Raw genomic sequence first — 25000 nt, 5'->3', positions numbered from 1 at the left:
GGGGATGGGGGGGGGGTCAGGGGTGTTCTGCCCGGAGTGGGATTGAGGAGTCACCTGAGGATGATCAAATGGTGACCACGTGTGTGTGGTGTTTCAGATGTCAGCTGAAATGTCAAAGCTAAACCTGTAAGAGCACAGTGTGTGTGTGTGTGTGTGTGTGTGTCTCAGAGCTGCTGTAGCAGTCACCCTCTGATAAAGCGAGACAGCGCAGTATTAACACTGATGATGACCTAATCACACGCACCATTCTCAGCCCGCTGTCACTCACAGCGCTTAGCAACACACAGCCACTCCCACAACCTGCAGGACGCCACTGCTGACCTCACTCAGCTCATTCCTCCAACCTATACTATTAAAGGGCCCATGCCCCTTAATTCTGCTGTAGGCTGAACGGGTGGAGCTAAACTGCTGTAGTCTGAGTGGGCGGGGCTAAACTGTAGTCCTATGCATTTATGTTGATTATTTTTGTGTTTCGTTAGAGTTTGGAGGCACCAGAGATGCTCGTGCCCGGAGACTGAATGGGTGGGGCTAAAGCTTTTATAGGCTAAATAGGAAGGATAGCCATTGGCTCATGAGCTCCTGAATGCTCTCTTTGTATTTTCCTTAAAACAGGGTGGGCTTTATGTAAATTATATACGTATGAGGGTGAATTGGGGGCGTGGCATTTGCCACATGACATGCTAAAATAAAAACTGTGTCAGTTGCATGGAAACAATGAAGATGATGATGATGATGATTAAAAAAAGCCCATAAAGGAGGGTAAAGATAATGGAGTTTGCCAGCTGGTTGCCAGGCAACGGGAGGCTGCGTGTCGGACTGGCGTGATTCCTGTTGTCCTGTTATCAGGTAGAATGAGGCCCAGAGCGCTGAGCCATCGATCCAGAGTGTGTGAGTGTGTGTGTGTGTTCTTGTACTACTATCTGTGTAAGAACCAGACGTCCTCACACGGACAGTGAACCAGAACAGCGGACCTGAGCTCAGTGAGGAGGTGTTCGGCTCCTGCTGTTCTGCTCCTGCTGTTCGGCTTGCAGACACTGAGGGTTAGGTTCAGGGTGCTGGAGTGAAGGTTAGGTGTAGGAGTAGGTGTAGCGTCACCCAGCTACAATAACAATCAGTGGCGGTCCTCAATAATACAGGAAAACAAACGCGTGTGTCGCGTCCGGTCCATTTGTGCAGGTTCTGGGGTTCTGCTGGTGTGGACCGGGGATGTGTGTGACGGCTCTAATTGTGTATTGATGAAATTCCTCCTCAGAGGTGTGAGCCAAGCCCTCCTGCTTTTATTCAGTTCAGACGCTGATTAATCCTTTGCTTTGTTGCGCATAAATTACCCAGTGTCCTCTGCACAGCTGGGCTTTTCTGCACATCAGACAGAACCGGGAGCGGGGTGTATTGTCAGACCTGGCGCCGGATGTGGGTGAAGCCTTAATACGAACACCCAGCCTGAATGTGTGGAACAGCTGTTCTCTAAACTGCAGACCAAATTTCAGCCTCATTTCCCATAAATGAACAAGAACCCCTTCATACAGCCTCAGAACCATGCCCATACACCCCGCCAGCCAAAACATTAGGACCACCCTAGACAGAGGTGACCGTGTAGACGATGGTGTGAAGGCCTGGGTTCTCTGGGAGACGGTAACAGAACAGTGGGTTCTCGGAGCCAGCGTGCTGGATGTGGAGAAATGGGCAGCTTGAAGACCTGAGACCAGGTCAGATCGTGTCCAGGCGACCGTAGAGGGAGCTGTTTCGGGGGTTTGCCTTAGGGTCCTAATGTTTTGGCTAATCGATGCCCTTATATAACAAGTTGTTATTCAGACTGACCTTCAACTGGAGATGATGGGAAATGACCGACAGTCAACAGATCAGATCATAATCAATTACAGAAAGAGTCATTAGTGTGTGTGTGTGTTTACCCTGTGTGTGTGTATGTGTGTATGTGTGTGTGTGTTTGTTTACAGTGTGTGTGTGGTTTTTTTCTGTATGTAAAGTGAGCGCTCGCCGTGTCCCTCTACAGTCTTAGCAGTGCTATCACACTGTGTGACAGCAGGCAGAGAGTGTGTGTGTGTGCACGCGCGCGCATGTTATTTTAGGCCGATCCCCGCTGTGAACGAGAAATGACCCGAGCCAAAAACAACAGTTTAGTCCAGGACACACACACATACACACACACATGCGCGCGCACGCACACATACACACACACACACGCACAGTTGCCTGGCACTGAAACCATCCTACAGAAAGCTCTCGCTCTCTCTCTCTCTCAGTGTTGTCTTCTCTTCAGATGTGTGTGTGTGTGTGTGTGTGTGTGTGTGTGTGTGTGCGTGCGTGTATGTGTGTGCGTGTGTGTGTGTATGTGTGTTTATGCGTGTGCTTCGAGCTGTAATTACAGCATTAACTGAGATTAAACCCTCTCCTGCCTCTATTACCCCAGGCCCCGCCCACATCATAAACCACCTCATACTGTAAATTCACTCCTAACAGGCCCCCAGCACCGGCCCCCAGCACCGGCCCCCAGCACCGGCCCCCAGCACCGGCCCCCAGCACGAGGACTTCACTCACCTCCACAATCGTCACCTTGGCCGCTTTACACATGGGCTGGTTGAAGTTGCGGGCTGTTTTTCTGTAAAAGAAGGAGAGGAATTTGAACACTGCTAAAGCACACACACACACACACACACACACACACACACACACACACACACACACACACACACACACAGCAGCGCAGGATCAGACAATCTGCCTTAATAAGACTGACCGATCTGACCGATCTGACCGACCAGGCTGTAAAATAAGATTTAGTTCCAGAGAATCTGGTTTAGTATAAAACTGATCTACAGACGCCACGGCGCTCTCCATCACAGCCACCATTACAATGGAAACACTGCCCCCTGCTGGAGACAGACAACAATGAACAAAGACCTTCCAAATAGGGGCCAGTACTCTGACCAATCACAGCAGAGAGGATGACTGACCTTCATATATATATATATATATATATATAGAGAGAGAGAGAGAGAGAGAGCTCTGTATGGCTCCTCCTCCTTCTCCTCCAGCAGCAGGGTATTGTTTGTCAGTAGAGTGTGTGTGTGTGTGTTTGTGTGTGTCTGTGTGTGTATGTATGTGTGTGTGTGTCTGTACACACTGGGCTGGGAGAGTGTATGGGTGTGTAATTACTCACAGCTCTCTGCACGCCTACACTCACACCTTTAAAAACACAATCATACCCAATCCTTACAATAAGTTCATTTACCAGCTGACAGGGTCATTTTGGTCATTATGGTCATTTTGCTGCCCACTGTCTACAGTCAGCTCAGCATGGTCAGCAAGAGGCGGAGCTACAGTCTCTCATTAGGGTGAATATTAATAACGCTCTAAATGTAGGTATTGTGATACACACTGAGGAGGAGGAGCTACAGTCTCTCATTAGTGAATATTAATAACGCTCTAAATGTAGGTATTGTGATATACACTGAGGAGGAGGAGCTACAGTCTCTCATTAGGGTGAATATTAATAACGCTCTAAATGTAGGTATTGTGATATACACTGAGGAGGCGGAGCTACAGTCTCTCATTAGGGTGAATATTAATAACGCTCTAAATGTAGGTATTGTGATATACACTGAGGAGGAGGAGCTACAGTCCCTCATTAGGGTGAATATTAATAACGCTCTAAATGTAGGTATTGTGATATACACTGAGGAGGAGGAGCTACAGTCTCTCATTAGGGTGAATATTAATAACGCTCTAAATGTAGGTATTGTGATATACACTGAGGAGGAGGAGCTACAGTCTCTCATTAGGGTGAATATTAATAATGCTCTAAATGTAGGTATTGTGATATACACTGAGGAGGCGGAGCTACAGTCTCTCATTAGGGTGAATATTAATAACGCTCTAAATGTAGGTATTGTGATATACACTGAGGAGGAGGAGCTACTGTCTCTCATTAGGGTGAATATTAATAACGCTCTAAATGTAGGTATTGTGATATACACTGAGGAGGCGGAGCTACAGTCTCTCATTAGGGTGAATATTAATAACGCTCTAAATGTAGGTATTGTGATATACACTGAGGAGGCGGAGCTACAGTCTCTCATTAGGGTGAATATTAATAACGCTCTAAATGTAGGTATTGTGATATACACTGAGGAGGAGGAGCTACTGTCTCTCATTAGGGTGAATATTAATAACGCTCTAAATGTAGGTATTGTGATATACACTGAGGAGGCGGAGCTACAGTCTCTCATTAGGGTGAATATTAATAACGCTCTAAATGTAGGTATTGTAATATACACTGAGGAGGCGGAGCTACTGTCTCTCATTAGGGTGAATATTAATAACGCTCTAAATGTAGGTATTGTGATATACGCTGAGGAGGCGGAGCTACAGTCTTTCATTAGGGTGAATATTAATAACGCTCTAAATGTAGGTATTGTGATATACGCTGAGGAGGCGGAGCTACAGTCTCTCATTAGGGTGAATATTAATAACGCTCTAAATGTAGGTATTGTGATATACACTGAGGAGGCGGAGCTACAGTCTCTCATTAGGGTGAATATTAATAACGCTCTAAATGTAGGTATTGTGATATACACTGAGGAGGCGGAGCTACAGTCTCTCATTAGGGTGAATATTAATAACGCTCTAAATGTAGGTATTGTGATATACACTGAGGAGGCGGAGCTACTGTCTCTCATTAGGGTGAATATTAATAACGCTCTAAATGTAGGTATTGTGATATACACTGAGGAGGCGGAGCTACTGTCTCTCATTAGGGTGAATATTAATAACGCTCTAAATGTAGGTATTGTGATATACACTGAGGAGGCGGAGCTACAGTCTCTCATTAGGGTGAATATTAATAACGCTCTAAATGTAGGTATTGTGATATACACTGAGGAGGCGGAGCTACAGTCTCTCATTAGGGTGAATATTAATAACGCTCTAAATGTAGGTATTGTGATATACACTGAGGAGGCGGAGCTACTGTCTCTCATTAGGGTGAATATTAATAACGCTCTAAATGTAGGTATTGTGATATACGCTGAGGAGGCGGAGCTACAGTCTCTCATTAGGGTGAATATTAATAACGCTCTAAATGTAGGTATTGTGATATACACTGAGGAGGCGGAGCTACAGTCTCTCATTAGGGTGAATATTAATAACGCTCTAAATGTAGGTATTGTGATATACACTGAGGAGGCGGAGCTACAGTCTCTCATTAGGGTGAATATTAATAACGCTCTAAATGTAGGTATTGTGATATACACTGAGGAGGCGGAGCTACAGTCTCTCATTAGGGTGAATATTAATAACGCTCTAAATGTAGGTATTGTGATATACACTGAGGAGGCGGAGCTACAGTCTCTCATTAGGGTGTAGATCATTTTCTCTGTATTGTATGTGTGAGGTCACTCAGGTGTGCTGTGTACCTAAAGATGATGTTTCCTGCTTTATCTGCCTTCCAGGCTTTAACGAGGGCGAAGTCTCCAGTGATGGCCTTCTCCATAACGAAGTGTCTGCCTCCAAACTCTCGCACCTGAGAGCAATAAACAGTCCGTCCAGGTTAGTGATTGAGGTTTGAGCTGGAGTCACAAAGTTCTTCACCTAATGGTGATGAAGACGCTGCCTGATGCCTGAGACACGGTTCTACCAGAGTTCTGAGAAGAGTTCGGCTCTTGAACCTGCTTTTAGAACCAGATCATTAAAATGGTGGAGGGATACATGCTGCAGGGTGTAGTGCAGCTACAGAAAGTAGTCCCTAAAGAGAACTGCATTAGTTCAGATTCTCTATTCACTATTTTACCTTCATCATCATCATCATTCCATATAACATCATTTCTCTACAGTGAAGCTCCGATTCACACCGAACCCCCGACTCTGACTGAGCTCAGCTCTCACTGGTTTGGTGGAGTTCTCCTCCAAACACATTCTAGACGTTCTCGTCTTGCTACTGTTTAGTGGCGGTTCTGACCTCTCTGGGTTCGCTGGCGATAGCCACAGTGCCATCTTTATTGTATTTGATTGGTGATCCTCCCTCCTGGATCAGCGTGCCGTATCCTGTAGCCGTGAAGAACGCCGGAATTCCAGCACCTCCAGCCCGGATCCGTTCAGCCAGCGTTCCCTACAAACACAGCCAGCACAACCGCCCAGTACCAGTTAGCACTGGAGCTACGAGGCTAACGTAGCTAACAAGCAATGGAAGATTATACCCCACCAGCAGCCTGGGAAGGGAGGAGGGGGTGAGCCTCACCTGTGGCGTAAGCTCCACCTCCAGCTCTCCGCTCAGGTACTGCCTCTCAAACTCCACGTTCTCCCCCACGTAGGAAGAGATCATCCGCTTTATCTGCTTCGTCTTCAGCAGCAGACCCAGACCAAAGTCATCCACCCTGCTCACACACACACACACACACACACACACACACACACACACACACACACACACACACACACACAGTCAGAAACAGGGGACTGGGTTATATCATTATAGCGTTGTCACCTGAGACACCTGAGCTGTTTCAGTTATAAGAAGCGTTTCAGCTTAGACTGCTTTCTAAACCAGGCCAGTCAATCAGAGCAGAGCTCATTTGCATACACTGGCTTGTGTTAAGCGCACTGTTACTCTGCTTCAACACAGAGGAATCACCTGGATTCAGAGGTAATACATCACTGCAGGATTTCGTTTGAGGCCCCAGTTCACATCCCAACACTGAAACACAGCCGATTCTGTCAATCTGTAACGTCAGCATCATCAAACCTTAACCAGTCAGCTGGTGTGTGTGTGTGTGTGTATGTGTGTGTGTGTGATCCAGTAGCTGGATGCCGGGTGGTGAGGTGAGACTAATCTCACTGACACATTACTGTCCTGCTCCTCATTCACCTCCATCACACACTCTCACACTGAGGACAGCAACACCTCCCTCACACACACACCCCCCTCACACACACACACACACACACCTCCCTCACCTGAGGTCATTCACTGATTCTCCAGGCTGCAGATCGGTCCCGCTGTAGTCACTGGACTGGGACCGGCTGTAATTAGCAGCACGCTGCGCTCTCATTAGGACTAATCATCTAACGAGTCGCCACCATCTGCCCTCCAGCCCAGCACGCTCCGACCCTGACCACCAACCACAGCACAGCTCTCACTGCGTACAGTACAGTCACCCACAGCCCCACCCACTCAGCCTTCAGCAGTGTAACCCCACCCACTCAGCCTACAGCAGTTTAGCTCCACCCACTCAGCCTACAGCAGTTTAGCTCCACCCACTCAGCATACAGCAGTGTAACCCCACCCACTCAGCATACAGCAGTGTAACCCCACCCACTCAGCCTACAGCAGTTTAGCTCCACCCATTTGCACTCAAGTTATAAGGAGTGTTTCAGTCTGGCTGAACAGTGTTAAAGGTCTAGTGTGTACGGGGTAAAGAGAGGTGAAATGAATTCTGTGTGTTTCTGAACTCCCTCTGGAGGAGGAGCTTTAGGGGTGCTATGGGGGTGCTATGGGGGGGGCTATGGGTTTTGCTGTGTATAAGCAGGTACAGGAGGTCTGTAGAGAGGAGTGTGACCGGGTTCATGAGCAGTGTTTCTACGGGACACAGCTGCAGAGCAGAGCTTCACTCAGCTGCTCATCATGTGATCAAACAAACCACAGACAGTCACACGGCGCAGCAGCAGAGCCCTGCGGAGGAACGCAGGAGCCCCCGTCTCCAGTTACAGAGAACCAGCCGGCCTGCAGCCTTCTCTACACCAGAGACACACACACACTCACACTCACACACTCACACACACACTTACTAACACAAACACACACTAACTAACTCACTAACACAAACACACACACACACTCACTCACACACACACACACACACACACACACTTACTAAAACAAACACACACTAACTAACTCACTAACACAAACACACACACTCACTCACTCACACACACACACTTACTAACACAAACACACACTAACTAACTCACTAACAAACACACACACTCACACACACACACTCACTAACAAACACACACACTCACACACACACACACACTCACTCACTCACTCACTCACTCACTCAGGACAGTGAAGTGTTTGTGCGGGGGGGGGGGGGGTCTGACCTACAGTAGACTACAGTCTGAGCTGCAGCGTCTGTCAGAGAGTCCGACTGGCCTAACCAGTTAAACCACAGGGCGGAGTGTAGGGTGCGGGTGTAGGGTGTAGGGTTTAAAGTTTAGGGTTAGGGGTTTGGAGCTAAGCTGTTTACTGGAATATTCTTGTTGTTTATTAAACATAATCATCACTATCAGAGCTGATCCAGGCGGATTTCAGCTGATCAATACTGCCTCTATTACGTTTGATCCACTTCTAATCGAACTGGATAAGAAACCCATTACTTACTGTTAATAATTAATCAGCTGTAATTCTCAGCTCCAGAAAAACAAGCCCCGCCCATTCAGCCTACAGCAGTTTAACCCCGCCCATTCAGCCTACAGCAGTTTAACCCCGCCCATTCAGCCTACAGCAGTTAAGCCCCAGTTATTCTGCACCACACACACACACACACACACACACACACACTCTCGGACTCGCTATCCCATCACACAGTCAGGAACACTCCAGCCTAATCAGACAGGCATCAGGTAACAGTAAAGAGTCGTGAGCTGCACAGCTGTCTACAGCCTCACATGGAGACTAGTCATAGCGCAGGTGTGAACCTGCACTGCAGAAATACTGCAGAGGAATAAAAATCACACTGTTAAATTACTGCACTGTCAGAGACATATTAATGATATTAATAATAATAATAATAACTGTAGGATTAATCAAATCATACTGTAAAATCTGCTTTATGAAAATACTGTACCCGAGAGACTCGCCGACACTCTGTGAGCAATTCATCATGATCAGATCAGTGTAATACTGCAGTTCTGGTACTGGGAGGGGTTCTGTCGTGACCCTCAGCCCTGCAGCCAGTCCCGTCACTCACCCGGCATTGTTACTGACCGCCGTCAGACTCTTCACTCCGGTCTTCAGCAAACTGTTGATGAGGTTCTCTGGGATCCCACACAGTCCAAACCCTGCACACAGAGCAGAACCGCTTCCCCGTTACCCTTCATTATAAAGGTGATCCAATAGCAATAATCAGAACCAGCATCATTATCACCTCATTATTAATAAGGTAATAATAGAGTTTCTCTCATTACCACCGCGTCTGACTCATTTATTTCATATAAAGTCAGGATCAGTTTATTAGTATTAATATGAGCATCAGTGCTGTCATCACCTCCGACCAGGATGGTGGCTCCATCAGGAATGTCCTTCACGGCATCGGTGGAGTTGGAGTAGAAGTGTGAGGGTCGGCGGGGGGCGGTGGAGAAATAGCAGCTACACACCTGCGAACAATCACAGCCATCACAACCCCATCACCACCCTATCACAACCCCCCCCTCCCCACCATCACCACCCTATCACAACCCCCCCTCCCCACCATCACCACCCTATCACAACCCCCCCTCCCCACCATCACCGTGAGACACTGATACAACACTGTAATAGACCCCCCCCCCCCCAATGCTCCGAGCTAACAGCCCCAATTAAACTCAGGGTGTGCTGTAATGGGCCTGGTCACCCCAAACATCAGCGAGTCTCTTTCTATTACGCTCAGTCTAATCAGCTGTCTGCCTCAGCAGGGGTTGATCAGGATTTAGAGTCCTCCGTCTGATCTCTATATGTTTGGGTTGATTTTAGGTTAAATAAACTGATTCCCTTCAAAAGCTGCAGAGACTCTGATCTGCCTACAGCCTAAACGATGAACTGCCCAATTACTGACTTCTCCAGTTCCAATTACTACTGATATTAATAATAATAATAATAATAATAATAATAACAGCAGGGTGTTCTGAATCAGCTTAATCTGAATTTAATTTTATTATTAAAGAATTCTGTCAAATCATAAGTGAACCTGCTCCAGTGATCAGACTGCACTTTTCATTTCACACAGCCTCGACTTTAAACACCGGAGACACATTTATTATTTATTTACTTATTATTTACTATTATTTTATAATATATTTAATTTCCTCACAATATAAACGACACAGCTCATTTATAAACAGACTGTTATTATACATTTATAAAGCCCCGTAATCAGTAACACCGTAATCCCAGACAGAAACACCTGCAGGAGCTGAAGGCGATGGGCTGAGGTTCTACAGCGGCGGGGCAGAGCTGGGAGAGCTGACCTTCAGGAAGGACAGCCAATGTTTTACCTTCACACTGATACACACCAACCTCCCTAACTGTTAATCTCACCCACCCCCTCTCACACACACACACACACACACACACACACACACACACACACGGTCAACAAGGCCAGTGGCTAAACTTTTTTTGTCTGGCTGAGCCGAGGCGTTTCCTACCGCTGCTCACTGTTACACTGCAGAAGTTTGGGCACCCCTGGTCAACTGATCTCCCAAAGGCAGAAAGTTAAACATTCTTCACCATTTTAATCCAGAGTAAAGAAATGCAAAAGTTTGTGCACCCCTGAGATTTACACTCTCAGGTAACTTTTACCCAGATCTCAGATCCTAATCAGCTTGTTTATGAAAACTCTGACCCCCGTTTACACCTGCTCACCCCATCTGACCAGCGTCTGGATCATATCCTCATAGGGTGTTAAGCACATGAAGCTACAGGAATTAGATTGACTGTACAGGGAGTGGGGTTCGACTGTACAGGGAGGGGGGTTCGACTGTACAGGGAGTGGGGTTCGACTGTACAGGGAGGGGGTTCGACTGTAGGGGGAGGGGGGTTCGACTGTAGGGGGAGGGGGGTTCGACTGTAGGGGGAGGGGGGTTCGACTGTAGGGGGAGGGGGGTTCGACTGTACTCAGAAAGGTTCAGGTTGTGTAATGTGTCTTGGAGAGGTGGACGTGTTCACACTGCTGTGTTTAGACTCATTTTAATGTGGATCAGTCTTATCCGAATATTCTGCTTATACTCAAAGACGCCTTCGGACTCCTCTGAGCAGCTGCTGAGCACTCTGACCATTAATTAACTGATGCCCAAACGCAGGAGAAGACTAGAAGAAGACGTTTCTCAGAAGCCATGTCCTCACTTTCAAATTTCCAAACGTTGAGGTCTGAAAGAACAAAAAAACCTGAACTGATCTTAGGATTGCTAGAAAGATCAATCAAGACCCTCAGGAAGATTTAGCAGACCCTGGAGTGGTGGTCCACTGTTCTACTGTGCAGCGATACCCACACTAATACAACCTTCAGAGGAAGGTCTAATCACACCTGGTGTATTCAGGAAGCATGTTGTCTGTCTTGTGGACTGATGAAGCTAAACCAGAGCTTTTTGGTGGGGGTGGAGGAGTCAGGCTTTGGGTTCGTGCTGCAGCCAGTGGTGCTGACATCTCACTGGTAGAGGGACTAATGGTTTTAATTAAATCACTAATCAGCAAATTCTGGAAGCAAACCAAATCCAACATCTCACCAGAGGACGAGCATTATTCTACATTAGAATATCCCATGATCCCAAACACACACATTTTTACTCACTTGGCTCTTCATAGCACCACATTTTAATGGTATTGCTTCTAAAAGCACACAGATCAATGCTTATTACACTTAAAATAAACATTATGACTGTAAAATTGTAAAACTGACACTAATAGGACTTTTATTTTGCATTTTTCGCATATTAAAACAATAATAAACACATATACATAAACACTGTAGTATAAATGCATATATTAACACTTGGAAAACGATTATTATTAGCACATTCTGTGAACATCTGAGCTGTTGTCTAACTCCCCCTTTATTCGAATGTCTACTCACTTTTATTTATTTTACTAAATTGTCTAAAATTAAAAAATAGAATTATTAAGGTTTGTTTTGTGGACAAACTTTAAAATCAAGTCAGTCAAAGTCAAACAATGCACATATCTCAATGCCCAGGCCACCAAGGTCACACACTCACACACACACACACACACACACACACACACACACACACACACACACACCTGCTTTCACTTATTGTTTAGTAGTGCACAACTGTTGTTTACTAGGGTGTTGGAGGGGATATGCTTGCTGGAAGAAGGTTAATACGTTAAATTAAAGCCTAAATTTAAGCTTGAGTAATGTGAGGAGAGTTTAGGTATATAGGATTTGGGAAATTGTCACTTTTGGCTGAATAACTTGAGCTGAACTTGGCAGCTTTCGGAATTCTCCGTTCCACCTTAAATGCTGCAGCAGTTCCACTCTGACGCCTCTCTCATCCCCTGCCTCAGCTGCAGCTTTTAAGGTGGAACGGAGAATTCCGAAAAGCTGCCAAGTTTAACCCAAAATTTAAGCCTGATTAAAGCTAAATACGATTAATTACGATGCTTAAGTACTAAATCCACACTTTCAGCATGAACTTATCCAGCTAAACTGACCTAAACTACTCGTGTTTCTGTGGAAGTGCAGCCATGGTGAGCCGCTGTCAGCGATGCTACTACCTCCATTACTTCTGCAGCCGCTGGAGCTAAAGCTAAAGCTCCGGCCACCCCGCAGCCTGAGGCTGAGCGTAGCGGGGGATGAGTGCACTGACCTTGGGGAGGCTGCGGAGCCTGAACCGGATACCCGCCTGCAGCAGCGTTGAGACAGGCGCCATGTCCTTACACACTCTCTCACACACACACACACACAGCGAGAGAGAGAGAGAGAGAGAGAGAGAGACAGAGAGAGAGAGAGAGAGGATGAGATCACACTGAGAGAGACAGGGGGCGGGGCATGGGCGGGGCCACAGGGGGCTCGGTTGTGATGACGGGTTGCCAAAATAACAGGGGGCGGAGAATAGGCGAGGGGCTTGTTAAAGAGACGGGAAATGACAGAGGAGAGTGGGCGTGGATTCAGGAGGCGGGGCTTCAGAGGGCTCGATTGGGTAGATATAGATCATTTTACAGAATGAGAGGGGCGTGGCTATCTTGGAGGCTTGTCCTGGAGATGGCAAATTACAGAAAGGGGGAGTGGCAGGGGCTATATTAAGGGCTTGTTGCGGAGATGGGAGACAGGGAGGGGCGTGGCTTCAGAGGGCTTGATTGGGTAGATATAGGGGGAGCGGCGGGGGCTACAGGAGGCTCGTTTGACTAGGCTGTACTGCAAAAGGGGAGGGGCGTGGCTATTTTTGAGACTTGTCCTAGAGATCTCGAATAACAGACAGGGGGAAGAGGGAGGGGCTACATGGACAGATTGTGGTGGAGATGTTAAATTAAAGGGGGGGGGGGGCTACATTCTGGGTCGATTAGTTATGTTGTAGAACATAGTGGGCGGGGCTACATTGTCAGCGTCGAGAACCTGGCAAACTACAGAGGGAGAGTGGGAGGGGCTTCTTGGGGCTTTTTTAACAAAAAGTATAAAATAGGTAAAATTGCAGAAAGATGGGCAGAGGAGTGGGTGTGGTTAGATTATAGATTACAAACGGAGAGTGGGAGGAGCTAAAATGGGCTTGTTTGTGAAAACATTGTATTGCGGAAAGGGGGCGGGGCTATGTTGAGGACATCTCGTGAAAATGGCGTATTAGCCCCGTGGGCGGGGCAGAAAAATGACAATGGGTGCTTTTTCCAGCGGCGGGGCGCAGGACTGGACCGAGGGCAGTTTCTGGGCTCTTGTTTGGCAGAAGGAGCAGATTTACTACTTTTGCTGTTTGGGCTTTTCTGAGGAGGTGGCCTGGTGCACGGAGCCTGAGCTGCAGTCATCACTGTGTAGTTTTACAGCCAAGTTAATAAGTATTTCAACAGAGACACAAAGTCAATAAATATTTATAGATTATTATTATTATTATTATTATTATTATGAGAATTCTGTTTTTAACTCATACTGAGAATATTCAGTTAGTCATTAAGTCTATAAATCTATTTATTAACCCTAATGTGAAGTTTGTGTTGATAACATTAGTAAGTGATTGTATCCAGTGGAACGGCCCCCTGGCCCATCAGAGACAGTCCTGTTTAATAAACACAGTGAAATCTCTTATATTCATATTATTAAAGCTTGAAAATACAGAATGAAAATGTCCCAAAAGTCTTACCTCCACATTATTAACATTATTAACATAAACCCGTCAGAAAACAAGCATGCTAGCAGAAGTTAGCATCGCAAATAGCATAGATAGGTAGTACGGCTAATATGCTAATTATGCCATTATAAAGTGTCAATTAAATAAATAAACATTAAGCTATAATAAAAACAATAACAACAACAATAATAATGATTATTATTATAGTAATAACTGTAATAAACAAGCAGCATAAGTATATAATCAGAGCAGGATAATGACTTATAACATAATTATTACTGGGTAAGATATGGGTTTTATAGGATTAGGCTTATTGATATTCTGTGTTTGTAGTTAATTCAATGTTTTAATAAATAAATGTTAATGTTAATAATTCGTTGCAGTGACACGTGAGCAGATGTTTAAACCCCCGACCACGTGACGGTCACGTGAGCGCGCGTGCGGCGATGGCGGAGCTGCGCGTGCTGGAGAGCAGGATCAGTCACCTGTCGGACAGGTGCGCCGCGCTGCGGGCGGAGACACACGGTACAGAAGCGGGGAGGACACAGCCGGGGGGTCTGGGCTCAGTCCCGGCGTGGTTTGATGCTGTCAGAGCCGGGGAGGGTTGGTAAAGAGCCGCGGGGAGCCGGGGCTGCGGGTTAGCTTAGCAACACAGCGCTGTGTTTACGGAGGGAGGCTAGGCTAGGCTAAGCTAAGCTAGGCTAAGCTAAGCTAAGCTAGGCTAGGCTAGGCTAGCTGTGGGGAGTGTGTGTTTACAGTAAGTAAAGCGGCTCCTCTAACAGGGCTAATTAAGGAGCTGGTCTAGTACTGTGTGTGTGTGTGAGTGTGTGTGTGTGTGTGTGTGTGTGTGTGTGTGTGTGTGTGAGTGTGTTTACACGGAGTGAAGCTTCGGTTTAAAATGTCTTTAAAGAGCCTGAAAACATGAATATACACTATGTCCAAAAGTTTGTGGACACTCCTTCTAATGATGCATTCAGCTACTGTAAGCTGCACCCATTGCTGATACAGATGTGCAAATGCACACACAGCTTGTCTAGTCCCTGTAGAGAAGAAGTACTGCCAGTAGAATAGGACTCTCTGGAGCAGATCAACATCATGACCCTATCGGCTCCATGCTGCCCAGTAATGCCAGGCGTGGGCTAGAGGGGCATAAAGCCCCCCAGCATTGAGGAGCTGTGGAGCAGTGGAGGAACTGTGTTCTCTGGAATGATGGTGGAGGAGCTCCATCCAGTACTTTTGGGATGGAATGAGTTGGGGATGAATGCAATCAAATCCTCACAGCAATGCTCCTCCTCCAGAATCTAGTAGAAAGTCTTCTTCTCTGGACAGTAGAGACGGTTACTACAACAGAAGCAGGATCAGCTCTTTAATACCCTTGATTTCAGAACAATCAGTGAATTAACAGGCGTCCCAATACTTTTGTTTAGTTGCTGCTTTAAAGGGGAACTCTACCAGAATCCACAATTCGCTGCATAACTCAGCATGTGAGAGAACTCATTCAGGGTGGAGGTTTCACTGTGATCCTTGACTCTTCACATGGAGTTACAGACATAAGGTCATAATAGGATTCTTATACAGGTCCAGACTGGGGTCTAAACCCGCTCCACCAGTGTAAACCCATTACCTGGTAAGAGCAGTGGTGTTCTCTCTCTCTCCATCCTAGATGACGACTACCTACAGAACGCCTCCTCCATACTGGAGAAGCTGAGGAACTATAGCCCACAGGCGGGAGAGAGCAGCAGCGTGGCCAAGCTGCTTCAGGATTACACTCAGGTACTGCACTGAAGGAGCCCAGCTTCAGTCGATCAGCCTGCACATGCTCGGTGTCTTCATTTATCTGCTAGTTTAGTAAAGCAGCATGTTCAGACCTAATTTACACATTTCAGTTAAAACTGTTATTCTTTATAGTTTTTTTAAATCTGTTAAAATCAGTAAATACATTAAAATAACATTTATTTCTCTGATATCCTCTAAACTCCTGATTTTTCTATAATAAGCACAGATTTGACTGTGTGTAATTCTGTGTATCTGCAGGTCATCCTGGACATCACGTTCTATGAGGAGAACAGGCTTGTTGATCAGGAGTTTCCAGAGGACACGTCCCCCTTTAAAATCCAGCAGCTGCTGCAGGACCTGACCGAGCCCGAGGTTTTAGCAGGACGGCTGGCACCAAATCAGGAGGTACATGTAACTGTGATACACTACAGGAAGCGTAGGGGGCGCTCTATAATGCTCTATAATGTTCATATGATCCACACACTCATTCTGACAGACTGTAATACACTACAGGAAGCGTAGGGGGCGCTCTATAATGCTCTATAATGTTCATATGATCCACACGCTCACTCTGACAGACTGTAATACACTACAGGAAGCGTAGGGGGCGCTCTATAATGCTCTATAATGTTCATATGATCCACACGCTCATTCTGACAGACTGTAATACACTACAGGAAGAGTAGGGGGCGCTCTATAATGCTCATGTGATCCACGTTTTTGCATATTTTAAAAAGTGTGTGTGTGTGTGTTGGTGCAGGTGCAGTGTGTGTTGGGTCTGGAGCTGTTGGAGTGTCTGTACTGGCGGCGGGGAGCTCTGCTCTACATGTACTGTCACACGCTGCACCAGAGGAAGCAGTGGATCAAACAGAATAAGGCCACGTTCCTGAAGGTACAGCACCGCACCCCTCACTCAGCCAGGATCGCGAGCGCTCAGCCTCTAACCGTCCTCTCTGTGCTGCAGTGTGTTCAGGAAGGCGTGCGGTACCTGATGAAGATGCTGCAGGTGCGGAGCTCCGTGAAGCTGAACGACGGCGTTGTTTTCCACGACTCCACGACTGCGAACTTCCTGTCAGAAGGTACCGTAGAGCGGCGCACGGCCCGGCACATCATTAAAACGCCCGCAGTGTTGCTGGAGCTCAGGAATGGTTCTGTAACCCCCAAAATAAGGTCCCACTTCTCATAAGGTTCTTTACAGAACTGTGAGCAGAACCATTTTTCCATGGTTCTACTATCAGCTTGATATCAATAACATTATTATCATTAACATATCTTTAAATAAAGACAAACAAATTTAATATTTGCAGAGTAAGATCAGGACAGCCAATCAGAGCAGAGCTGATTTCCATATCTCCGTATTAGAGGTAGAGTGTTAATGAGTGATAATGAAGGAATTGAGCTCTTTAATGTTTTATTTGATACTTTAAGAGTTCAGTATCTTATCTGATTAAATTAAATAATATTATTATTATTATTATTATTATTAATAATAGTCTTTTTCTCATTATTGTTATTTATTACAGGAATCTTCTCGGACACACACCTGCTGACGATGATGTACATCGGGGAGATGTGTTTCTGGGCGGTGAAGTATGAGGACGGTGGTGCAGACGGAGCGGAGCAGAAGGAGGACCGGCTTCACTTCCGGGATATCGGCGCTCAGATCCTGAATAAGTACGTTCTGGCGTGTGAGGGTCCTCTGCAGGGCCAAGGCTGGAACACGGAGAACGCTAAAGAGATCCTCAGCATCCTGCAGTAAACACACAGCTCCGCTGCTCCCACAGTTCTAGTTCAACTACAAAACAGTAAAGTCATTAAGAAGCACTTACCTTCCAGAGTCCAGCCCGTTACCTGGACCAGCGTTCCCACAGCGGATTAACCAGTCTGATGTAAGATATTAAAAACAAAACAAAAACAAACAGCTATTTGTTTAAAAACAATATTCCAATTCTGGAAAACACCTTTTATTTATTTTAGTTTAATTTATCATTTTTAATTGCGTTTCTACATGTTCTGAGCAGTGTTTTAGGGCGGGGTGTACAGAGCCGTATTCACAGCCATGTTTGAGTAGAAGACCCTTTTCTTTTTAAAAGCATATTTGTAAACTGCATCTTTGCTCATTTAATTAATGTTGCACCCTTTTCCCCTCAGACCAGCCGTAATGTTCCCGGATATGAACTTTGATATTTTGATAGTACTTTTAAAAAGCTAAACTTTTTTTTTTCCAGTTGTATTTCATGCTTTGTTTATGTCTTCATTGAAAATAAATTTGGTTTAAAAAAGGTTTAAAACTGTCTGAGGAGCTCTGTCTGTCTGTCTGTCTGTGTCTGTCTGTCTGTCTGAGGAGCTCTGTCTGTCTGTGTCTGTCTGTCTGTCTGTCTGTCTGTCTGTCTGAGGAGCTCTGTCTGTCTGTATCTGTCTGTCTGTGTCTGTCTGTCTGTCTGAGGAGCTCTGTCTGTCTGTCTGTGTCTGTCTGTCTGTCTGAGGAGCTCTGTCTGTCTGTCTGTCTGTGTCTGTCTGTCTGTCTGAGGAGCTCTGTCTGTCTGTGTCTGTCTGTCTGTCTGAGGAGCTCTGTCTGTCTGTCTGTCTGAGGAGGTCTGTCTGTCTGTGTCTGTCTGTCTGTCTGAGGAGGTCTGTCTGTGTGTCTGTCTGTCTGTCTGAGGAGCTCTGTCTGTCTGTCTGTCTGTGTCTGTCTGTCTGTCTGTCTGAGGAGCTCTGTCTGTCTGTCTGTCTGAGGAGCTCTGTCTGTCTGTCTGTTCTGTGTCTGTCTGTCTGTCTGAGGAGCTCTGTCTGTGTCTGTCTGTCTGTCTGTCGGCCTGTCTGAGGAGCTCTGTCTGTCTGTCTGTCTGTCTGTCTATCTGTGTCGGCCTGTCTGAGGAGCTCTGTCTGTCTGTCGGCCTGTCTGAGGAGCTCTGTCTGTCTGTGTGTGTCTGTTTGTCTGAGGAGCTCGGTCTGTCTGTCTGTGTGTGTCTCTGTCTGAGGAGCTCTGTCGGTCTGTCTGAGGAGCTCTGTCGGTCTGTCTGAGGAGCTCTGTCGGTCTGTCTGAGGAGCTCTGTCTGTCTGTCTGTGTGTGTCTCTGTCTGAGGAGCTCTGTCTGTCTGAGGAGCTCTGTCGGTCTGTCTGAGGAGCTCTGTCTGTCTGAGGAGCTCTGTCGGTCTGTCTGAGGAGCTCTGTCTGTCTGAGGAGCCCTGTCTGTCTGTCTGTGTGTGTCTCTGTCTGAGGAGCTCTGTCTGTCTGTCTGTGTGTGTCGGTCTGTCTGAGGAGCTCTGTCTGTCTGTCGGCCTGTCTGAGGAGCTCTGTCTGTCTGTCTGTCTGTGTGTGTCTCTGTCTGAGGAGCTCTGTCTGTCTGTCTGTGTGTGTCGGTCTGTCTGAGGAGCTCTGTCTGTCTGTCGGCCTGTCTGAGGAGCTCTGTCTGTCTGTCGGCCTGTCTGAGGAGCTCTGTCTGTCTGTCTGTCTGTGTGTGTCTCTGTCTGAGGAGCTCTGTCTGTCTGTCTGTGTGTGTCGGTCTGTCTGAGGAGCTCTGTCTGTCTGTCTGTGTGTGTCTCTGTCTGAGGAGCTCTGTCTGTCTGTCTGTGTGTCGGTCTGTCTGAGGAGCTCTGTCTGTCTGTGTGTGTCGGTCTGTCTGAGGAGCTCTGTCTGTCTGTGTGTGTCGGTCTGTCTGAGGAGCTCTGTCTGTCTGTCTGTCTGTCTGTCTATCTGTGTTGGCCTGTCTGAGGAGCTCTGTCTGTCTGTCGGCCTGTCTGAGGAGCTCTGTCTGTCTGTCTGTGTGTGTCTCTGTCTGAGGAGCTCTGTCTGTCTGTCTGTGTGTGTCTCTGTCTGAGGAGCTCTGTCCGTCTGTCTGTGTGTCGGTCTGTCTGAGGAGCTCTGTCCGTCTGTCTGTGTGTCGGTCTGTCTGAGGAGCCCTGTCTGTGTGTGTCTCTGTCTGAGGAGCTCTGTCTGTCTGTGTGTGTCGGTCTGTCTGAGGAGCTCTGTCTGTCTGTCTGTCTGTGTGTGTCGGTCTGTCTGAGGAGCTCTGTCTGTCTGTCGGCCTGTCTGTCGGCCTGTCTGAGGAGCTCTGTCTGTCTGTCTGTCTGTGTGTGTCGGTCTGTCTGAGGAGCTCTGTCTGTCTGTCTGTCTGTCTGTGTGTGTCGGTCTGTCTGAGGAGCTCTGTCTGTCTGTGTCTGTCTGTGTGTGTCGGTCTGTCTGAGGAGCTCTGTCTGTCTGTCTGTGTGTCGGTCTGTCTGAGGAGCTCTGTCTGTCTGTCTGTCTGTCTGTCTGTCTGTGTGTCGGTCTGTCTGAGGAGCTCTGTCTGTCTGTCTGTCTGTCTGTGTGTCGGTCTGTCTGAGGAGCTCTGTCTGTCTGTGTGTGTCGGTCTGTCTGAGGAGCTCTGTCTGTGTGTGTCGGTCTGTCTGAGGAGCTCTGTCTGTCTGTCTGTCTGTGTGTGTCGGTCTGTCTGAGGAGCTCTGTCTGTCTGTGTGTGTCGGTCTGTCTGAGGAGCTCTGTCTGTCTGTCTGTGTGTGTGTCGGTCTGTCTGAGGAGCTCTGTCTGTCTGTGTGTGTCGGTCTGTCTGAGGAGCTCTGTCTGTCTGTGTGTGTGTGTGTCGGTCTGTCTGAGGAGCTCTGTCTGCCGGTCTGTCTGTGTCGGTCTGAGGAGCCCTGTCTGTCTGTCTGTCTGTGTGTGTCGGTCTGTCTGAGGAGCTCTGTCTGTCTGTCTGTCTGTGTGGGTCGGTCTGTCTGAGGAGCTCTGTCTGTCTGTCTGTCTGTCTGTGTCTGTCTGTCTGTCTGTGTGTGTCGGTCTGTCTGAGGAGCTCTGTCTGTGTCGGTCTGAGGAGCCCTGTCTGTCTGTCTGTCTGTGTCGGTCTGAGGAGCCCTGTCTGTCTGTCTGTCTGTCTAAGTCTCAGAACTGATTCTTTAATACAGAAACATGAATTACTGCTGTAGCTTAAACTAACGTAATCAATCCATATTAGTATTAATACTATTATAGTAGTATTAATAATAATCAACACAGGCCTAAAAGTGCTTCAGAGAGAGTAAATGACAAGTAATTAAAACTAATGTAGTTATTTAATTAAAAATATAAATATATATATATAAAAAAGTAGAATTAAAAATATTTTAAATATTCATTTAAAAGTACATTAAAAATTCCTTTTATATAATAAATAGGAACACTCCCAATAGAAAACTCACCCTCTCACTGAACAGGGAGTAGAACATACATACATACATACATAAATAAATAAATAAATAAATAAGGGCTAAGAGTTAGCCGCTGCTTTAGCGCTAGCCGCCTCAGCGCGAGGAGAACTACAGTACCCACAATCCCCCGCTGCAGCCCGTGACGGCTGTGAAGACGTGTAAGTTGTGAGAGTTCCCGGAGCACGCGAGTGAAGCCGCAGAAACCGGAAGCTGTGTTCGGGAGCTCGGGGCTGAAACCCCTTCATTAAGAAGGTTATTGATAACTGGTTATTGATTCTGATCACGGTGATGATGCGGAGCGCCCTACTGCGCAGCCTCAGGAGCGTCCGCGAGACACTGCTGTCAGACCACAGGGCGAGACACACACACCTGCCCCAGCGGCGCGCGGAGGAGGAGGAGGAGGAGGAGGAGGAGGAAGGCTCCAGCTCCTCTCTGGATCACCTGCCGGTAAATCTGTCAGTTATTGATCCTTCTGATGTGACTGAGGGGCACAATAAGACCCCCCCCCCCCCCCCAGTCAGTTCGGGCTTAAAGTCTAGTTGATAAATCTGATCTGATCTCTAAAGATATGTTTTTATAAGAATGTTTAACATATTGATTATTCTATTAGATCAAAGCATTGATCAGGTCAGTGTTTCTTCAAACAGAGCTGACTGGCACTAATCAGAACCCGTGTTTGGTCCTCAGGTGGACGTGCAGTTCCTCATCATGACCTACCTCCCCCCTGAGGACCTGTGCAGGCTGGGGGGCTGCAGCAGATACTGGAGGTCGATGGTCCAGGAGCCGCTGCTGTGGAGGTACTTCTTCATGCGGGACATGGCCAGCTGGACCTCTGTGGACCATGCGTCCATGCCTCGGGAGGAGTTCCTGAGCACGGCGGCCGTGACGGACAGATGGGAGCTGCGGAGGCTGGACTACATGTCTGAGTGAGTGAGCTGTGAGAGGACAGTCGGGACGCTGAATCAGATTAAGGCCCTTTACTGGGGGTCAGCTGGGGGTCAGACCACAGAGCCCCTCAGACTCCGTTTATAGAAAGGACATTTTAATAAAGGGAAGATCCACTAAACTGTTCAGAATTCCCCCAGATCTCAGAGTGAGAGCTGAGCTCAGTCAGAGTCGGGGGGGGGTCCGGTACAGAACCTGACCCACGCTGATCTCTGTACAGTGGAGGGGAGTGGAACCACAGTGACAGGGCACTGATGGGTACTGGTTCTCCTGCAGGTATCTGCGCTGTTCTCCAGTGTGCCGAGGGCAGTACGGGCAGCAGCGGCCGGCTCTGGAGGCGGTGGCGTATTTCCTGCAGAACCTGGTGGCCGGAGCGGAGCCGCGGTTCGCCATGCTCGGACCCGGCCTGGAGCAGCTGGATGTTTCTCTGATGACCACCATGATGTACTCTCCACACATCCTGCCCGTGGCAGGGATACCACAGCGTCAGATCGGCGGTACGCACACACACACACACACACACACACTCATACACAAATTAACGTATAAAAACATATAAATATTAAATATATAATTTAATATAGAATGTAATATATTTATGCTCTGTGAGTGTATGTATATATATATATATATATATATATATATATATATATATGTAAAATAATTACAAAATAAAAGATAGTTTTCTCTTTGTTTGTTAGTAAGTTAGTTATTTTGTTTGTTTGTTTGGTTGTTTGTTGTTTACAGTCTGTTCCAGATGTGGAGGTTTGAAGGCTGGGTGGCAAAATTAAATCAATACTTGGAAGACACGACAGACTGAAACTGCTGTCAGAAACGTATTTGCAGTAATGTACAGTATAGTACAGTAAGAGTAATGTACAGTACAGTAAGAGTACAGTACAGTAAGAGTAATGTACAGTACAATAGTGTTTATTTAGTGGAACACGTCTGACTGCTGTCTGATCTGTTTAGTGAAAAATCACAGAATCATGATTGACCTTTGACCCCAGATTCAGTCGACCAGTCTAGGCATGTTCGGTATCTGACGGCAGCTTCTTTACTTCACACCAGGAGAGGCTAGGCTAACTGCGCTAACGAACACTGGGCTCAGACTGTCACCAACCTGATCTCTGTAATGTGTGATTGTTATGTTGTGGTTTTAGGGATCGGATCTGGAATCAGTTTCCTGTTTAACGGCCGGAATAAATTCAACATTATAACTCTGTACTCCACCAACAGGTAGGAGCTGCCGCTCCGCTCCCAGAGCTCAGACTTCCTGCACTTCCACAAGTATTACAAATATTTCCCATAAATTCAGGCTTTATTGAAGGCTTTGAACAATACTTCAATATATATATATTATATTCTTATATACCTGCATGCTTATATACTGTCATTATACAATATGTATTATATTCACACACACAGATATAAACTGTATATATATATAACACTAATATATACTACTAAAGTACACAGCATAGATATAATACCCCACTCATAAGATCAGTTCTGTTCAGTTTTGCTGAATGTTTGCCTGCCTCTGTGTTTGTGTGTGTGTGTGTGTTTGTGTGTGTGTGTTTGTGTGTGTGTGTGTGTGTGTGTGTGTGTGTGTGTGTGTGTGTGTGTGTGTTTGTGTGTGTGTTTGTGTGTGTGTTTGTGTGTGTGTTTGTGTGTGTGTGTTTGTGTGTGTGTGTGTGTGTGTGTGTGTGTGTGTGTGTGTGCAGCTCAGAGAGAGAGAGAGCTCGGTTGGAGCAGCAGAGTGTGCGCAGTAAGCTGTTTGTCCAGGAGGGGGAGGCAGAGGGCCGGTCGGTTTACAGTGTGGCACCGCAGGTGCAGGAGGTGTGTCAGGCTGTGAACGGGTTCATCTTCGTCTCCAACGCTGAGACAGACCGGGGTGAGACCTCCATTACTAACATTCAGAACCCCCCTAAAGCTGCTCCAATCCCCTGTATGCATCATAACACCGCACCGCAGCTCCCAGCCTCACTCATATACTTACTATACAGCGTGATCTGTAATAATCTATAACTATATATCTACATGTCTATAATCTACTATAACTCACTTCACTCTGTTCAATTCTAATCTAATCCACCACAACCTATTAGACTGTGATGCAATATAATCTACTGTAAAGTCATCAGTTATTAATATATGTATAATAAATGCAGCAGGAGCAGCTCTATAACCGTACATCAGGAGATTATAGAGGTTCTGTGGACCAGATTATATATAATGAAGCACCTAGACTAAAGAATAAACCCCAAAACATAGTGTGTGTGTGTGTGTGTGTGTGTCCTCAGGCCGTATGGAAGAGTACAGTCAGCTGCGGGCGGTCCTGCAGCCCATTTGGGGTCCAGCATCCCGGCCGCTGCTCGTTCTGTCCTGTGTGTCCAGAGAGGGAGCAGACCGGACCCCGAGTGTTACTGTAGCCCACCAACTACAGCTCCACCTACTGACCAACCCCTGGATGGTGAGATCACATGACACAGCACTGTATCTATGTAGAGCTGACCATCTCTCTGTCCGTCTCTCTGCCCGTCTCTCTGTCCGTCTCTCATCCCGTCTCTCAACCCGTTTCTCTGTCCATCTCTCAGTCCGTCTCTCAGCCCGTCTCTCAGCCCGTCTCTCTGTCCATCTCTCTGTCTATCTCTCTGTCCGTCTCTCAGCCCGTCTTTCGGTCCATCTCTCTGTCCATCTCTCAGTCCATCTCTCTGTCCGTCTCTCAGCCCGTCTTTCGGTCCATCTCTCTGTCCGTCTCTCAGCCCGTCTTTCGGTCCATCTCTCAGCCCGTCTCTCAGCCCGTCTCTCTGTCTATCTCTCTGTCCGTCTCTCAGCCCGTCTTTCGGTCCATCTCTCAGCCCGTGTCTCTGTCCGTCTCTCTGTCCGTCTCCGTGTCTCTCAGCGTGTCTCTAAGCCCGTCATAATTCAATTATTTGCATATTCAGTGTTTTAGAAGATCTGATGTCCCTCCATACAGATCAGATTATTGTAATATAATGTATCATAATATTAACATGTAA

General features: G+C 46.9%; 3 protein-coding genes across 3 annotated transcripts in view; 2 read left to right on the top strand and 1 right to left on the bottom strand.

Moving 5' to 3' along the window:
- Positions 1-12748, bottom strand: part of oxct1a (3-oxoacid CoA transferase 1a) — a 24333-nt gene extending 11585 nt beyond the window's left edge. The window contains exons 1-7 of the mRNA XM_072682637.1: positions 12607-12748; positions 9288-9396; positions 8991-9081; positions 6254-6389; positions 5975-6124; positions 5433-5539; positions 2557-2617 (exon numbers count right to left, since the gene is read on the bottom strand). Coding sequence (XP_072538738.1) covers positions 2557-2617; positions 5433-5539; positions 5975-6124; positions 6254-6389; positions 8991-9081; positions 9288-9396; positions 12607-12669 — 717 coding nt within the window. The 5' untranslated portion in view covers positions 12670-12748. The remainder of the gene's footprint in view (positions 1-2556; positions 2618-5432; positions 5540-5974; positions 6125-6253; positions 6390-8990; positions 9082-9287; positions 9397-12606) is intronic.
- A 1748-nt stretch (positions 12749-14496) lies between these two features.
- On the top strand, positions 14497-18140 carry rimoc1 (rab7a interacting mon1-ccz1 complex subunit 1). The gene is made up of 6 exons (XM_072681180.1): positions 14497-14598; positions 15737-15846; positions 16108-16254; positions 16610-16741; positions 16814-16928; positions 17373-18140. Exons 1-6 carry the CDS (start codon positions 14520-14522, stop codon positions 17606-17608), a joined length of 819 nt encoding a protein of 272 aa, XP_072537281.1. The 5' UTR covers positions 14497-14519; the 3' UTR covers positions 17609-18140.
- Positions 18141-21098: 2958 nt separating this feature from the next.
- Positions 21099-25000, top strand: part of fbxo4 (F-box protein 4) — a 4893-nt gene continuing 991 nt past the window's right edge. The window contains exons 1-6 of the mRNA XM_072681179.1: positions 21099-21476; positions 21717-21955; positions 22251-22471; positions 23138-23213; positions 23702-23871; positions 24281-24450. Coding sequence (XP_072537280.1) covers positions 21318-21476; positions 21717-21955; positions 22251-22471; positions 23138-23213; positions 23702-23871; positions 24281-24450 — 1035 coding nt within the window. The 5' untranslated portion in view covers positions 21099-21317. The remainder of the gene's footprint in view (positions 21477-21716; positions 21956-22250; positions 22472-23137; positions 23214-23701; positions 23872-24280; positions 24451-25000) is intronic.

Source organism: Salminus brasiliensis, chromosome 6, assembly GCF_030463535.1.
Source record: "Salminus brasiliensis chromosome 6, fSalBra1.hap2, whole genome shotgun sequence".
NCBI classification, from domain to species: Eukaryota; Metazoa; Chordata; class Actinopteri; order Characiformes; family Bryconidae; genus Salminus; species Salminus brasiliensis.
Note: the sequence above shows the minus strand (reverse complement) of the source record. Positions and strands in the feature narration are given on the sequence as shown.

What these genes read in the sequence shown, in the direction of transcription:
- rimoc1 (XM_072681180.1), top strand. Translation starts at nt 14,520, where the DNA reads ATGGCGGAGCTGCGCGTGCTGGAGAGCAGGATCAGTCACCTGTCGGAC. An exon ending in GCTGCGGGCGGAGACACACG is followed by an intron (nt 14,599 to 15,736) that starts GTACAGAAGCGG and finishes TCTCCATCCTAG; the next exon opens with ATGACGACTACCTACAGAAC. An exon ending in GGCTGGCACCAAATCAGGAG is followed by an intron (nt 16,255 to 16,609) that starts GTACATGTAACT and finishes GTGTTGGTGCAG; the next exon opens with GTGCAGTGTGTGTTGGGTCT.